The following is a 15,520-nucleotide window of genomic DNA, read 5'->3' on the forward strand; positions in this document are numbered from 1 at the left end:
TTTGTGATAGTGTTATCTTCAGCTTTAAAGATAGGAATAATTTTTCCCATTTTTAGTTTAGTGGGATACATCCCAGTCGAAATAGAAAGATTTATTATATTTGTGAGAATACAGCTGACATTTGACGAGTACTTCAACAGTTGAGTGAGACATGAGTTTAAGTTTAAGTTTAAGTTTAATTCATTCGCCACGGGAATGGCAGGAGAAAGGAACAGAACTTTCGTTCCAATTGACACCTAACCCCTTTTTTACCCACCCATCCCACCTCGGGGAGGACATCCATCACACTAATCTCATGTGTGGGAAATTAACGTCTCCTACCCCAACCCTGCAGGAGACGGGACCTCCATTTATCGTCCCTATCCCAGAAGACTAGAAAGTCTAACCATTTGCAGATATTATTACAAAGGCAGCACTTTCTTCTCAGTTAATGAATAGTTATTTGAATTCTCAGTTAATGAATATAAACCATGAGATTTATTAATTGGTATGTGCAAATTTCCAATTCAACTTCAGCTGGGGTAACTAGGTTGAAGGCAAACGAAGAGTTAGGAGAGTTAGATCTGAAACTTATTTATTTCACGTACTGCTGAGAAACAGGACAATTTTTTGCTGTAAAATGATTCTACATACCATGTGCTGTTATTAGTAGATTATTTTCAAAGTATGTAGGGTATGATTTTTATGCTAGATCTTTTTGTGGGCCTTTTGATTATAAAGCTTAAAGTGCACCTAAACCCCCAAATTTTTTTCGCTTAACGAAATAAGCTCATTTTTTGGAATATTTCTGTGCAAAAATTTTTTAATTTGCTTAAATCTTTAATTTTCTTTGCCTGTAGTCAAAATACAGAAAATCGGCTGCCATCTTGCCCCATGACTGAGTTTAAAGAGGAATGGCTCTAGTGGATAATGTGACGTCAAATCGAGAACACGAAAGTCTGCATTTCACACAATTTTACTTGTTTGGGAAAGTTGTCGCCGATATTGTCCGAAATACGCCAACTAGGTGTGTTGTATGAGGAATGTATGAAGCGCGATACCCTCTTGCAAATTTCCCATGTTGCTACATCCTCCTACAACACACTTAGTCGGCATATTTATTAATCTGTGTTTACATGCCTCATCTAGACACACATCAACCAGTGAGAGTCAGAGCTCTCAAGGTTAAAAGAAGATAGGAAAGAAGGAATAGTGGGTACCCAAATTATCATGGATGGAATTAAATGAAATCAAAACTAAGAACTTTTCAGTGCAAGTTAGTAAGTTTTATTCCTGACCCATTACATTAAATAATAAATTACAATTTCCCACGCAGATTACTTTTAATAGATTCTGGGATCATGTCTACATAAATCTTATGGTCCTTTAGTGATCCTAGCACACCAGTCTTATTAACATAGCTATCTGCTTGAGGATCGTATGTGACATGCTCTCCACACACATCTGTCAGAGTACCGCCCACAGACTCAAGGAGAGCCTCGCATGCACAGGTATCCCAACGTTTGCACCCTGGGCTTGCAAACACATAGGCATCAGCAGCTCCTTCAAGTAGCAACAACACTTTATAACCTGCCCCACCAGCCTTTATTACCTTGTCAGGATTCATTGCTTCTACTGCTTCCATTACCAACCCATTGGAGTGAGAGCGAGTTGTGGTGATGACACATCGTCCTGGGGGAGGGGGGATGTGGGTAAAACCAAAGCTACCAAGACCTCTTACACCCCACATAGTTCTTCCAAGTTTACTTCCCTGGGTTTCATTTTCATAACCATAAAATGGCTGATGGATAACTCCTGCTACAGGTTTGCCATTTAATGAAATACCTATGAGAACTGTCACATGATCATAAAGACCTGTTTGAGAAAAAGAAAGGCAAATCAATTTTGTACCACATTGAATATGAATTACTTCAACTAGACAGAAGACAAATTATAACCAAATACAAACAGCCAGGGTTACCTACAGATGAGTTTTAACAAGCACATATTAAGTAAATTCTATCCAACCTTTCCATATGATTGCAAGCAACCATTATTTTCAAAACCTCAAGGGTTTTCCTATTTAAAGCAACAAAGAGGCTCAAAAGATTTGGTCCAAAAGTCATGCAACTGCTGCTCAGCAAATCAGATGCAAAACTAGAACCAATTCTGACCTAGTTGCTCATGTTTTCCCACATTTCAAGTGATTTACTTTTTCTTACTTTGTGAATTATTGTAATATCTCTTTGTTTCTGATTTTTTTCCTTGATTACCTCAGATTTTATTTGAAGGACAATCAGAAAATATGTGCTGTAAATGAATTATTCTTACTCCTTTGCAACTTTGATTGGTCATCATTACAGTATCATGGTAGCTAGGTGGACTGACAGCACTTAGATATTACTGCTTTATGTGGGCTGTGGAGAGGATGATTCCATAAAAATTTTTTGAAAGCTTAATCATACCCCTTAAAGTCAATTTCCTGGTGATGTAATGCAAAATACCCAGAATCACTAGATCACTTCAAATTGGTTTGTTTCCATACAAAAGCGACACAATTATCAATGCAAATGTTTTCACAAACATTACCCTCAAAAAGGATATCAGCAATTTTCCAGATGTGGCTTGTTTTTATTCCTGTACCCTCTAAAGGTTTAATAACTTCATTTTGGACATTTCTTTCTACAAACAGGTTTGTGCTTTAGAAATGTTTCAAAGTATGTATCCTGAGATATACCTACCAATTTCAGCCAATTCCATATCATGGTGACAGGTGTTAACAAACTTCAAATATTCACCTTGGGTGATTATCTCTTTAAGATTTAGACATTAACGGTAAGTTCAAAACAAGTTCTCATACCCTCTGTAAATTCTCTTGTACCATCTAGTGGATCCACCCAGATGGTAACCTGTAAAAATAAAAGACAGTTATGGGTGATGACCTAAAAAGCTTTACAAAGTTTGTGTATGCAGAACAACTAATGTTGTGATAATATGCGTGACTTTACTAGACTGCTTGAAAACTTGTTAAGTTTAAGCAAGTCCTAGGCAGCAGACTAAGCCAAGAATAGGAGGTTTGGTTTTAGTCTAAAATCATGCTAATCAATTATTAACCTGATTATTATTGACTGACAAAAATACTTTACTTTAATTTTATGATAAATTATCAAACCTAGGTGTACAAAGGATGATATGAATAATTAATATGATTTTATGAGACAAAGAGACAAAAGTAACTCACTTCCTCTGGCTTGACTGTAATAAGATCTTCTGGACAAGGTTTTGAAAGAACTGTTTCGTCTTGAGATATTTCAATAAACTCTTCTCTCACATCATCCAAATGAACATTCTGAAAAGATAAAATACAAGTATTTCCTGTTGATGCACAGCATAATTACCCACCGATAGTATCCTATTGGTAATATGGATCATTGCACGGCATATGTTTGTCACAAGCTACAAGTTTGCAACACAAAACTAGGAACAATTTTTTACTAAAATCCCAATGAGTATCTTTCTGACTCCACGCAGGATTATTTCAACCTTACTACTCCTCACATAGAAGCCTAGTGTAAGTCTTAACTCGTGACACTTGTGATCTTGCCATAGTTCATTTGGTAGACCATCCTGCCATGGATTACAAATTGGCACGAGTTGAAGGACATTAAATTTTTCATTTGTTGTCCCATGCAAGAATCAAATGTTGAACTTTTAGTTCTGTGATTATTATTTCAATCAACACACCTCTTCCTCTCCAATAATTTGCACAGTTGGATATGTTCTCAACAGTGAGGCAATGATACATTTCTGAGATGCACGATCTGCTTCAGTTTGTGGGTCATATTCTCCACTACCACCCTGAAACATCAAATTTCATATTGTATGATGTGGCACATATTATCTCATTAAGATGATGGCTAGGTTTGGATTCTTTGAAAGTTATAACTCATCATAATTCTCTATTTTAGCAGTCAAAATGTTTTGATGGCAGTGTCCAGTACTAATATTACCTTCTGCCTTTTTAACTATTCCTTACCCTTAAAAATATTATGCACATAACACAAATTCAATAAAGATTCTTCCAAGAAGTTAAGACACACGAAAAATTGTATGATGATATAGTCAATCCTGTATCAAATGGCATGATATTAAGCAGTCACCCTGTATTTAGTTGGTTTTTAAAGTCTAGAAATTGTTACCCCTTAATTACTGTAATTTTCACCCTTATCAAGTGGTCACCTCTATTAAACAAATCACCCTTTTCTGGGTCCCAGCAGCCTTTTTGATTTTCCTCCACATGTATCAAATGGTCACTTAAAGCCAAACCACTCAAAGCAGTCACCCTGCCATTACTGGATGACCCCATGAGACAGGTTGAAGAAATATCGGTACTTACTTCACATTTCACATACGATTTGAAAAATACACAGAAAATATATAATATATAATACAAACAACTAGAAAATAACAAGCTAGCAAACTATAAGGCAGACAAAAAGAAAACAAGTTGGTTAATTGAGAAGCTCGGTATACTAGCCTTCAGTAAACTCAGTTAAAGTTCAACTGTGAGTTTTAACGTGGAGCAGCTGGTGTACTTTTCCAAATCTTTTATATATAAATAAATGTTTGATAATGAATGGTTTACACAAACAAGTCAGGTGGAGTGAAAAACTAGCCATCAAGGTGGAATCATGAAGGTTTTCTCCATAAAGAAATAGGAGAAGATTCGTCACCGTTTGTCAGAATTTTAAGCTCTAGAATAGAAGAGGGAGATAATATTATTTCACTTTAGTTATTTCGTAAGCGGATCGGTTCCGATCCAGCTGTTAATATTAAATCAAATCGCCTTACTTTCTGACAGTATATAAAAATAAATAAACAAACCTTGTCTACAACGCCAAGACTGCCTGTTTTAAGTATGTTACGGATAATTCCACCGGCTCGATTAGCCACAGCGACAGACGAAGACATAAGGCGCATGAGAAAGAACGGTGCTCCAGTAGCCATAATTGCCGCCTAAATAGGAAGGACTAGTTGAACAGTGATTAGGAGGGGGAGGGTGGGCAAGAATGGACAAAAAAATTATCCTATAAATTATTTTAAAAATATGCTCATGCTTTCTGCCCACCGCCTCCCTCCTCCCCCCCCCCCAAACAAAAGTAAGAGGAAACAACATAAAAAAAAAAATAAAACAAAACAAAATAACGACTTTTTCCAAAAAAAGAAAAGATTCCAAACTTTACTGTCCAATAAACAAAATTCTAACCCCCCCCGTATCACTTTTCTATAGCCTATTTTCGCAGATGTAGTCACGACGAGCGTTGCGTGACCTTCACACGCATCCAACAACGTCCGAGGAGCGAGAAAACGCCTCCAAATATCATCACTCTAACTAAACCACGAAAAAAACTGGTCCGTTTATTTTTGTAGAAATTACGGAGGTGTCTTGGCCCTAACTTAGAATGATTGTTAACTGTAACGGAATCACCCTTACCGATACTTTCGTGGTTTGAGTGGTATGAAGTGAGTTCGTTCAGCCATGAAGGCGAGCTCTCCAACGCGGTTTATTACGGATACTCTGCCCACAGATACCCAGAGGGTCACCGTTTGTCAGAGTAAAAATGGAACTATTATGCCTTCAGTAGCCAATGGATACATTGGGACGGTGATCTACAGTGACACAGTGCATGTTTCAGGGGTATTCAATGGTAAAGCTTACCCGAAGAGGAAGGATGTTTACCCAGTGCATTTCTACCAACACGCTCACCGCGCTCGCATTCCTTCTACCACTTCTATTGACTTTGCCGTCCAAGGAGTTCGAGGTAAAACTTCGTACGCCCTGGATGTGCTAGAAGGTGTCTTTTACAAATGGTTAACAGCCGATCGTTTGTATTTGGAACAGAGGATTTACGCGCATCGATCCCGGAAGAATTTATTGATCGTTGAGATATCTGCAAAAAACAACGCTGATAAGGAGTTCATGATGAGCCTGACTTCAAATCAAGGAGATTCTTCAATTGATATCGGGTTTAAAGCAGCTGAGTCAAACAGATCTGGGGCTTTGGCAGCGGTTGGAATGGTACTACACGATTTATACAACTTATGAATTGCAATTACCAGGCCTGATCAATAACAAATACACTCATTCCAATAGCTTGCGAGGTTTTTAAACAGAAAACATGTCGGCTGTGTTACTTTGGTTATCGGTGTCATATTCATCTTGAAAAGTCACATTTGAAGTAATGTAGGTGAACTCAGCTCCAAGTTCGAGTACATATGTGCCGTCTATTTTTACGCTAAAGTAGAAATATTAGTATGGAGGAACTTGTTGCTGTTACCCTGCATCCAACCCACTAGCGTTCATTGCGACCGCATTCTTAGAGAAAAACTTTATTTACACAATTGTTGTTACATGTTACATTTTCGTTTGCGTGGAGACTTTATGTATTTTTAGCTTTATTTATACTTAAGGTAAATACGTTCAGTCAGATTTTTTTGCATAATTTTGCTCATCCTTGATCCGGGTTAAATATAGGTCACCGTTGATTGTTGCATTCATGTTTAAGATCTTAAAGAAAGTGTGTTTAATCAAAATCGGTCAGACACAAAAACTCTTTACTTTCGGTCTCCCACAGTTTCTACTTACACGTGCCGTTCAGAGTAATCATACCCTGACCCCGCGATATCAACTTCAATAGACAGGCCAACGATTCATTCCCTTCGCTGGTGTGATTATTTCTCGTTTCGTGATCTATTTCTTGCACTGACGTTTATCAGGTCAACGAGACAGAGGAGGCAGGGAGCATGCGGGCTAATTTGGCAACGGTTTGGACCGAACTGGACGTTAACAAACCGCTGACCATAAAAGCCACATCAGAGGAGCAGACCTGGTACTTTATCACCTCAATAGCCACAAACCTGGACACCAAGTTTAACCCACTCTCTGAAGCTCTCTTTCAGTGGGATGAAGCTATGCTGTAAGTATTAGCCTAATCTGAACCCAAAGTCTAGGGCGCATTTCATCTCATGATTTCCCCAAATCTAATTAATCACACACCCAATCATAGGGAAGTACAGTTAGAGAAGCTAATGAGTACGAAAAGCAAGGCGGCCCACGGCCATTTGACTGCGGGTGGGGAATTTGAACCGGAACTGTCATGTCTTTCCAGCGGAATACATGTGTTTTACAGAGTTCTCTTTCATCCAAAACGTGGTATCTTTCTCAGGGTGTTACTGACGGGCCACTATGATGTTTCACTTTCAGAGTCAAAGAGCATTTGCTAGAAGAACACAAAGCTGCTTGGAAAGCATTGTGGGACACTGGTCGGATCGAAATTGAAGGGGATCTAGAAATGGCCCAGGCTGTGTACGGCAGTATGTATTACATTCTAAGCTCCACTCGACACGACTGGCCGTACGGGCTGAGTCCCGGAGGACTTCCGGCTGCAGAGGAGTACATGGGACATACATTCTGGGATCAGGACATATGGATGCACCCCTCTCTACTGCTTTTACACCCAGATTTGGCGAGGAGTTCTTTGAGATATCGGAATGAACGACTGCCCGCAGCCCGCAGAATCGCAAAGGAGTTTGGATACAAAGGTAACAAAGTATGAATTAAAGTGGAAGTAAAAGCAGAACGGCATAAAATGATAACCGTTATGTGCGAATAAGCTTTCGTTTGCATTTTTAAGTTATGATTGAGAATGGATGCAGTATGGATGCATTAGCACATCCTCTTTAATATGACGAACAGAATAAGGATATGATCTCAGGGGCGGATACAGCATTTAGTTAAGGGGGGTTCGGCGAATTGTCCGAGGGTATGCTCCCCATGGAGATTTTAAAAATTAGGTCTTCAGAAACATGATTTCCCGCATTTTAAGGGAAAATTTAGGGGTTCGACTGAACCACCCGAACCACCCCTGGACCCGCCCCAGAATCTGATGTTATCTTTAAACCGCCGAAGACTGGATCCGAACACTTATTCATTTTCGCATCTAGACTAGACTTTACTTGTTTGTTTTTTTCAGGGGCGATGTTTCCGTGGGAAAGTTCTTACACCGGCCTGGAGACTTCTCCAGGGGAAAAGTACGGCAAAAATCAAATTCATATAAATGGCGACATTGCTTTCGCTGCCAATCAGTTTTGGAGGGCGAGTAAAGACGTGAACTGGTTGCGGGAGGTCGGGTATCCACTTGTTTACCAGACCGCGGAGTACTGGGCGAGTAGAGTAGAATATGACGTTGTCAACGACAGATATATTATCAAACATGTGATGCCACCGGATGAATATCATTACCCTGTCAATAACTCGGTCTATACTAATGTGGTGGCGAAAATCAATCTATTGTTTGCTAAAGAAGCCGCTGATATCTTGGGAAATGAAGTTCCGAAAGAGTGGTTAACGATTGCTGAAAAGATGTATATTCCTTTTGATGGCGAAAATAATTACCACCCGGAATATGAAGGATACACTTTGGACAAGAAGGTGAAACAAGCTGACACCATCCTGATTGGTTATCCACTGATGTACGAAATGGACGGCAAGGTGGGTTGGTTTTTCCATTGTGTTGTAAGGGTGTGTGAAAGACATGCTTAGTAAAGGTGTAGTCTTCCTTAGAGAAATACCCCTTTGTATAAAACATAGGTCACTTCTGTAAATATCAGTTTTAGATGCTCAATTTTAAACATTTATGTTTCGTGTTTTTAATTGCCTTTTGCGTATTTGAATTCGCAAAAGATGAAGATTTTAAGTTTCTTGCCTTGATCCTCTCTTGATGTCAGCTGTGAAGTATAAAAAAATGAATACAAGATGTCAATGATCTGCCTTTTGATACTATGTAGTCAGAACTAAAAACAAACCACGGAAAGTTTAACATATTATTCAGTATTTTATAGAAACGACGAATCTCACAATTTCTAGTACCAACCATGATCTATCCGCTCACTTTTCAAAAACTAGGAAACTAGGAAACTATTTGAAGACAACAGTGAATTGGGCCACGCAATAAAACATAACCTTCTGTTGCTATTTAGGTCCGATATAACGACCTTAAACTTTATGAAGAACGCACCGATCCCGATGGACCGGCCATGACACATTCCATGTTTGCCATCGGCTGGCTGGATCTGGGAGAGAATAGGAAAGCGGAGAAGCCTTTCCTAAAGAATTACGCCAATATCCGAGGACCATTCAAGGTAAAGCCCTCACTAAATGAACTTCTTTAAAAGAAGAACGCCTTCAAAAGCACTTTGCGACTCTATCCTGATCACTCATGGATATGCGAAGCACAGGAACGAGTAATCTGGGGATTCGATATGCAAATTTTGTGTTGTTTTCTTTCAAAAAATGGCAGACCGAATAGGGTGATGGGTACTTTTGGCGGTGACGGCTCAATTCTGTTTCTTGGAATCACAGGATCATTGGCTTTTGGTACAATCACTGTATGCTTTAATTAGGTTCCGTAAAGTTTATCAACTAGTCCACCATAGTCATCTTGATTCCGAATTATAATTTCTGGACCCATTTTAGAAGTTTACCTGGAGCATTCATCATTTTTGTTCATAAAACCATGACACTTTTAAAACTGCTATTTTTTGTTTTGTAAACGTTTTTAGAGTTTTCGTCAAACAACCAATGATCTGTTCTGTGTGTTTGTGAAGGTGTGGACTGAGCGTCGCGATATCTGGGGCGCTGTCAATTTCATCACCGGAGCTGGTGGTTTTTTACAGACTGTTATCTATGGTTATGGAGGATTCCGACTGAACAGTTCTGGATTAGCGTTCAATCCTTCTTTGCCTCCAAACGTTACAAAAATGACAACCACTCTGCATTACCTGGGAAGCGTTCTGGATGTTGCAGTAACTGAAGAAGCAATAACATTTATGCTGCTCTTTTCAGGTCCAATTTCTCCTAAACTTGATGTCATAACATCTAAAGGTGTATTTAGTTTAGAGCGTGACTTTCCAGTTACAGTGAACAGAGCCAAGGGTATTATTAGCGTCCGACAGGCACTGCTACATAGTTCAAGTTAATTAGCTTTTTTTCTATATCTCTGCTATCAATGACGACAAACAATCAGAGGGGATTCTTTTCGATTGCTCGTTTGTTCCCAGTTTTCTTCTCACATTTTGCGACGATGAGGATACAAATATTGTAATAACACTAATTTCTTTGCATTCGTAATAATTATCAATAAACTAATAGGTCATGAATCAAAGAATTTAGATATAAATCGCTTTTATGGTCAAGTGTCGTTGTGAATTTTGAATACTAGTCATCTAATTGAACTGAAGGACCTAAAGCTGCTGATCGAAAATTTATATACTCCAATCACAAATACAGTGTGATGGATGACGAAAGTAGCGGACAAGGACGAAAGAAAGCCGAGTTCTACCGAGGTGATGGGAATGGTTAAGGTTCCCTAAGCTCTTAAACTTTTCGCAAACGCTTGTCGCCCTTTGAAATACTCATAGCGGTCTCTAGTCTCCTTTCCAGCCGTTATTTAGTCTCGTCAGGCAACGTTCTCTACCCCATTCTCTACTAGCTACCACAGAGAACGTTGCGTGACGAGACCAAACAATGCAACGGCTGTGAAGGAGACTAGGCCGAGAACGTTGCGTGACGAGGCTAAGCCCAAGTCTGACCATTGGCATCACTCTTCAATACCTGCATCAAGAGTCTCCGATATCGAAACGCGCGCAATGCATTCTGGGATCGTCTCATATAAAAAGTGGGCACCAAGCGTGACAGCGGCCATCTTGATAACTAAAGCATCGTCAACATTTATACACTTTTACCTCGCGATTTTACAATTTTTTCCAGTTTAAATTAGATCATAGTTTGTATATAGTTTTAATAATAGTTTGTATATAGTTTTCACTAGTTTGTATATAGTTTTCATATAGTTTTCTCGTCGTTTTTGGCGTGGAAATGAGCGAGACAAGTGAGCTTTCCCTCGAGGAAGTCAACACATGGAAGGTGGACGCTCTCAAGTTATTTTGCCGTAAACGAAATCTTAAAACTTCTGGAGCTAAAGCTGAACTTGTAGCCCGTGTGTTTGCAGCATCAGAGATGGGAATCCAAGTACAAGCATCGGCTAAAGAACTAATGTGCATCACGGAGTCTGAGAGAGCGAAGCTATTGTTTACTCCTGAGGGCAGCAAGCTTCCCGATCCTCTTGGGCTAAAGGACGGATGGATTGATGAAAAAGATGGGCTAACATCATGGCCTCCTATATTTCTAAGTGACATTACGAAATATCTGATGGCTGATCATCCTGGAAAGGATATTAAACTGCACGAACGGGTCATGAATGAGTACAAAGAGGGGAAAGCATACCGCTTATTTGACTCGGGCTTTCTGAAAGAAGTTTTCTACCATGAACTAGAAAATATGGATTTTTGCTTCTTGAAAGCAAAATGTACGCATTCGATGAAGGTTGGTGATACACCACATACATCATGGATTTGTTCAAGAAAAAATGGAGAGATTATCAGTGCCTACTGTACCTGTACTGCTGGGTATGTTAGACTTTCTGTTTTATAAGACTTTAACTTGTAACTGATGCAAAATTTAAGCCTAAAATATCATGTTTATCATATACCTCGATTTTATGACTAATGTTGTTGGTCTAAGCTCAATATATATTATACTTTAGAATGTTTAAAATATTATGTCTATCATATACCCTAACTATTTGTTATTTCTTGTTTCAGTATGAGTGGTTCTTGTATTCATGTGATGGCACTGCTGTTCAGAATTGAAGCAGCAAACCGTAATGGTATGACAAATCCTGCATGTACGTCCAAAGAGTGTGTGTGGAATGTTCCAATAGGAAACAAGACTGTAATCAAGCCCTCTAGAATTTGTGATATGGAGTGGAAGGCTTCAAAGCTAAATAAAGGTATGTTATTATGTTTAAAATTCTAAACAAAGTATTTACAGTATGTATACTGGATAGACATAAGTGTTATCTGGGGACATAAATAAGAAAGTTCTTATTAGCTTGTAACCTAGCAATTAATTTACTTTTATTTTGTGTTTTTCTAGAGACAACCAGACCTGCCATCGATAGTCGCCGAAAGTTATTCAATTCACATGAAGAGTTGAAGCCCCTGACTCCAAAAGGAAAGAGGAAGTCGTTTTATAATAATTTGAAGGACTTGTTGCCAGAATCGGCATTCATCAAATTAGCAACGGCTGAGTTTGAGGAACCGTGTTCAACTTCCGTTACAATAGAAATTAATACTGAAGTACCTGAATGTGTAATGCCTAAGTCATCAAAGAAAGACTTAAGTGCTGATGATATACATCTGATTGAACAAGGCACCATTGGTCAGTCTGAGAATGAGGCATGGCACGATTACAGAAAAGGCCGATTAACTGCCTCTAATTTCTATAGAGTGTACACAAAAGTTGAAACCCTTAAAACTAAGGGGGGTGATGCACAGGAACTAGTGGACACAATCCAGGGTAAAAGTAATGGACCATCGGAACATTTACCTGCTCTAAAATATGGAAGAAACATGGAGAAAGTTGCTAAGGATAAGTATGTGAAACTGTTTCAGAGGGAGCACAAAGATGCAAAATTCAGAGAGTGTGGACTATTTATTGATGAATCTGACCAATTCATTGGAGCATCCCCTGATCTGCTTGTTGAATGTTCCTGTTGTGGATTAGGGGTGCTAGAAGTGAAGTGCCCTTATTCTATTGTTAATGATTTACCATCAGAAGACAATCTTTCCTACCTGGTAAAGATTAATGGCAAAATTGTCTTGAAAGAGAAGCATGCATATTTTGCACAGATACAGGGACAAATGGCTGTGACAAAGAGAACATGGTGTCACTTCCTGGTCTACACCCAAAAGGGTTATCATCTGGACCTAATCAAGTTCAATAATGATTACTGGGAAAAGATAAAGCAAAACCTAATTTGGTTTTATAATAAGTATTTAAGTGAATGAATGCTCGTTAATTATAACTTGATACAAAACTTTATTTACATGGTGTAAACACTAAAAATACATTTGTACATTTTATATACAATTTAGAATTTTTACAATTTCATATCTGGAAAAACTGGTCTGACAGTTCTAAATTGAACTCAAATAGTCTCTGAATAGAACAGTAAAATTGTCTGTTGTGGAAACTGGAATGGATGAATCAAATCATGAAATTTTATACAAGTAATGCATTGACCACACTTCAGTATGATTGAAAATGTTACAGTTTGATATTGTTTGCAGTTATATATATAGTAATAATAAATAATATATTATTTATTTGTGTTCAGCGACACATGAGCTGTGAAATGAAGAAAAATATTTACAAATTATATCTAATGATTGTAATCACTCTACCAGAATAATTTTTCTCTTGTGAGGTCCTTGTGGTGCAAATAATATAACAGTTCTTATTCAGAGTGCACATACTTAATAGCTGAAGCATTAAATGGTACTAAATCATACTAATACTTAAGTTTCTTGTTATGTACCATTATCAACACTATTTAGTATTATTTGGTACCATTTGTATGAAAGATTAAGTGATTGCACTCTATACTAGTTGCTAGTAAATACTTAGTAGAGCAGAGATTTTGAATAACATTTAACCTAAGAAAGAACTTAGACTAATACATATTGGTATCCTCTAAATTTATGAAGTTTATATTCTTTCATGGGTTAAATGCTGTCAATCTTTTTAGCTATTTGTACATTTCTTGTTAATCATTTTTTACCCAAGGGTCTATACAAGTTACATAAGGCTGCACAAATAAGTACAATGTTGTCTATACTGCCAAGCAGTGATATTGGTAGTTCATGCTTTATCAGTCTAAACGTCTTCAACCGTCTTATTGCTTGCTCAACAAAGATTCTAAGATTTGCAATTTCTTTTGTTTTAGCAACTTCAGCTTTAGTGAACTGCTCTTGTCCACGTTTACCAGGGGGGATGTGTAGTCTTGAGCTTCTGATTAAGAGGTCTTCAGCAATTGTGAATCCACGGTCTGCCATCACTTCATCGCCAGGTTCAATGATATCATAAAATGATGATTCTCTTGTCAGATGCACATCTGAAGTTCTCCCTCCCCATGCTTTGGATAAGAAATTGAAAAAACCATGTGGTGTTATTGATACCAACAGCTTAGCAGTGTTGTGATGCTTGTAGTCTGACCACGTAGCTGCTCTAAGGTTTGGGTCGCTTGGGGTTTCAATAAATATTTCTGTGCAATCAATGATGTGGCGTACATTAGAGTAGCCTGGCTTTTTAAACTTTGCGGGCAAAGTTGCTTTCACAACATCGATGGAGGGATTGTAAACCAAACATTTAAGTTCACTTGCTAGGATTTTCACCCAGGTAGTAACAACATTTGTTACATTTGTAGTTGAAATTCCAAACCTCTGTGCTAAGTCAGCATTTGTTGATCCAAGTCGAAGTTTCATTAAGGTCAAAAGAAACTCATCTTTTTCTGACAAAGCTCTTTTAGGGCCAAACTTATTTGGTGTTTTTTTGAAGTTTCTTCCTTTTTTAGTAGATTTTTTTGGGCCACTCCAGTAGTTTACTTTTTTAATGTTTCCCTTCACTACTTCAAACAACTTATTGAATACTCGTTTTGATGGTAGGCCGGTTAGTAGACGAACAGATGAATTTGTTTTCAAATCAGAATGTTCTAGTCCCTTACGCTGTCTGGCCTTGAGTTTTATCTTACATGCTTTGAGTTCACTTTCAAGTTCTTGGAGTTTTTCTTTGAGATCTTTGATCTCATTGAACTGCTTGAGTCTTTCCTGCAAGCATTTTTCTTTCATACAGAAGTCAGGATCTTCTAGGTTGTACCAGCCAAACGAATATGCATGATCGTGAGTGATATGGTCGGGTCGACCGGCAGTAGTACAATGTTCTTCTTCTGTTATAAACGAGGAACTACTTGGTTCTTGAATCACAGGAGCATCTTGACTATCATGTGCATTATCTTGAGTATCATCTTGAATATTATCTTGTGTATTATCTTGAGTATTATCTTGAGTTCTTAAACGTTTCATTTCTTCTAGTAATGATGATCTATCAGTAGGCGGTTTACGGTTACGAGTAGACTTTGTCTCGTAGCCCATTTTGAGTACAGGATCAGGGTTTTCTTTCGTGGGTTTCCCATCAACAAAGTGCTCATTGCAGACTCTCGACGAATTATTAGGTTGCCAGACTTCTCCTTTCGGGCCTTTTCTCTTTAGAAGATGGATCCAGCGCTTTCTACCCTCATTGTTTTTGCGTTCAGTAGGGAACGGAAATAGCTTGAACGGCAGCGGACAGTCACATGGCGGAGTGCCGTGTAAACAATCGTGAACTTCGCATTGCTGTGAAGCCCATTTCTCAAGCTTTTTCCCACTGTTATGGCACCCAAATACTGCACAATTTCTGTGCCCAAAGACCAAGTCATTAAACGGCTGCAAAGTAATAAAAATACGATGAGAATCTTTGACTTTTGACAGTTCTTGTATTCGCGAATGTCACTCGCGCGCAGGATTGAATCTACTACCATTAAAA

General features: G+C 38.4%; 4 protein-coding genes across 5 annotated transcripts; 2 read left to right on the plus strand and 2 right to left on the minus strand.

Annotated features, from left to right (window-relative positions):
* Positions 1 to 1,243: 1,243 nt before the first annotated feature.
* Positions 1,244 to 5,839, minus strand: LOC111346321 (3'(2'),5'-bisphosphate nucleotidase 1). The gene is made up of 6 exons (XM_022953608.2): positions 5,699 to 5,839; positions 4,864 to 4,995; positions 3,724 to 3,837; positions 3,221 to 3,328; positions 2,840 to 2,888; positions 1,244 to 1,854 (listed from the first exon to the last, which is right to left on the minus strand). Exons 1-6 carry the CDS (start codon positions 5,726 to 5,728, stop codon positions 1,298 to 1,300), a joined length of 990 nt encoding a protein of 329 aa, XP_022809343.2. The 5' UTR covers positions 5,729 to 5,839; the 3' UTR covers positions 1,244 to 1,297.
* Positions 5,347 to 10,233, plus strand: LOC111346319 (protein-glucosylgalactosylhydroxylysine glucosidase-like). 2 transcript variants are annotated; one of them, XM_022953607.2, is made up of 6 exons: positions 5,347 to 6,058; positions 6,757 to 6,956; positions 7,244 to 7,581; positions 8,013 to 8,530; positions 9,019 to 9,180; positions 9,646 to 10,233. In XM_022953607.2, exons 1-6 carry the CDS (start codon positions 5,519 to 5,521, stop codon positions 10,015 to 10,017), a joined length of 2,130 nt encoding a protein of 709 aa, XP_022809342.2. In that variant the 5' UTR covers positions 5,347 to 5,518; the 3' UTR covers positions 10,018 to 10,233. The 2 variants fall into 2 exon arrangements, with proteins under 2 accessions (XP_022809342.2, XP_088581909.1); XM_088725783.1 differs by having other exon boundaries at positions 5,367 to 6,058; positions 9,601 to 10,233.
* Positions 10,234 to 10,717: 484 nt separating this feature from the next.
* On the plus strand, positions 10,718 to 13,339 carry LOC111330967 (uncharacterized). The gene is made up of 3 exons (XM_088725784.1): positions 10,718 to 11,505; positions 11,701 to 11,888; positions 12,035 to 13,339. Exons 1-3 carry the CDS (start codon positions 10,916 to 10,918, stop codon positions 12,946 to 12,948), a joined length of 1,692 nt encoding a protein of 563 aa, XP_088581910.1. The 5' UTR covers positions 10,718 to 10,915; the 3' UTR covers positions 12,949 to 13,339.
* Positions 12,960 to 15,410, minus strand: LOC148728640 (uncharacterized). The gene has a single exon (XM_088725785.1). It carries the CDS (start codon positions 15,088 to 15,090, stop codon positions 13,711 to 13,713), a length of 1,380 nt encoding a protein of 459 aa, XP_088581911.1. The 5' UTR covers positions 15,091 to 15,410; the 3' UTR covers positions 12,960 to 13,710.
* Between the last annotated feature and the right edge of the window lie 110 nt (positions 15,411 to 15,520).

Source organism: Stylophora pistillata, chromosome 6, assembly GCF_964205215.1.
Source record: "Stylophora pistillata chromosome 6, jaStyPist1.2, whole genome shotgun sequence".
Taxonomy (NCBI): Eukaryota; Metazoa; Cnidaria; class Anthozoa; order Scleractinia; family Pocilloporidae; genus Stylophora; species Stylophora pistillata.

Bases quoted from the DNA above. Each gene is read 5' to 3' on its own strand.
- LOC111330967 (XM_088725784.1), top strand. From the start codon at position 10,916: ATGAGCGAGACAAGTGAGCTTTCCCTCGAGGAAGTCAACACATGGAAG. The intron at 11,506-11,700 runs GTATGTTAGACT...TTCTTGTTTCAG, and splicing joins TACTGTACCTGTACTGCTGG to TATGAGTGGTTCTTGTATTC. The intron at 11,889-12,034 runs GTATGTTATTAT...GTGTTTTTCTAG, and splicing joins GGCTTCAAAGCTAAATAAAG to AGACAACCAGACCTGCCATC.
- LOC148728640 (XM_088725785.1), bottom strand. From the start codon at position 15,090: ATGGGCTACGAGACAAAGTCTACTCGTAACCGTAAACCGCCTACTGAT.
- LOC111346321 (XM_022953608.2), bottom strand. From the start codon at position 5,728: ATGCACTGGGTAAACATCCTTCCTCTTCGG. The intron at 4,996-5,698 runs GTAAGCTTTACC...CTTCCTATTTAG, and splicing joins TAAACATCCTTCCTCTTCGG to GCGGCAATTATGGCTACTGG. The intron at 3,329-3,723 runs GTGTGTTGATTG...TTATCTTTTCAG, and splicing joins AAATTATTGGAGAGGAAGAG to AATGTTCATTTGGATGATGT.
- LOC111346319 (XM_088725783.1), top strand. From the start codon at position 5,519: ATGAAGGCGAGCTCTCCAACGCGGTTTATTACGGATACTCTGCCCACA. The intron at 6,957-7,243 runs GTAAGTATTAGC...TTTCACTTTCAG, and splicing joins CAGTGGGATGAAGCTATGCT to AGTCAAAGAGCATTTGCTAG. The intron at 8,531-9,018 runs GTGGGTTGGTTT...GTTGCTATTTAG, and splicing joins TGTACGAAATGGACGGCAAG to GTCCGATATAACGACCTTAA.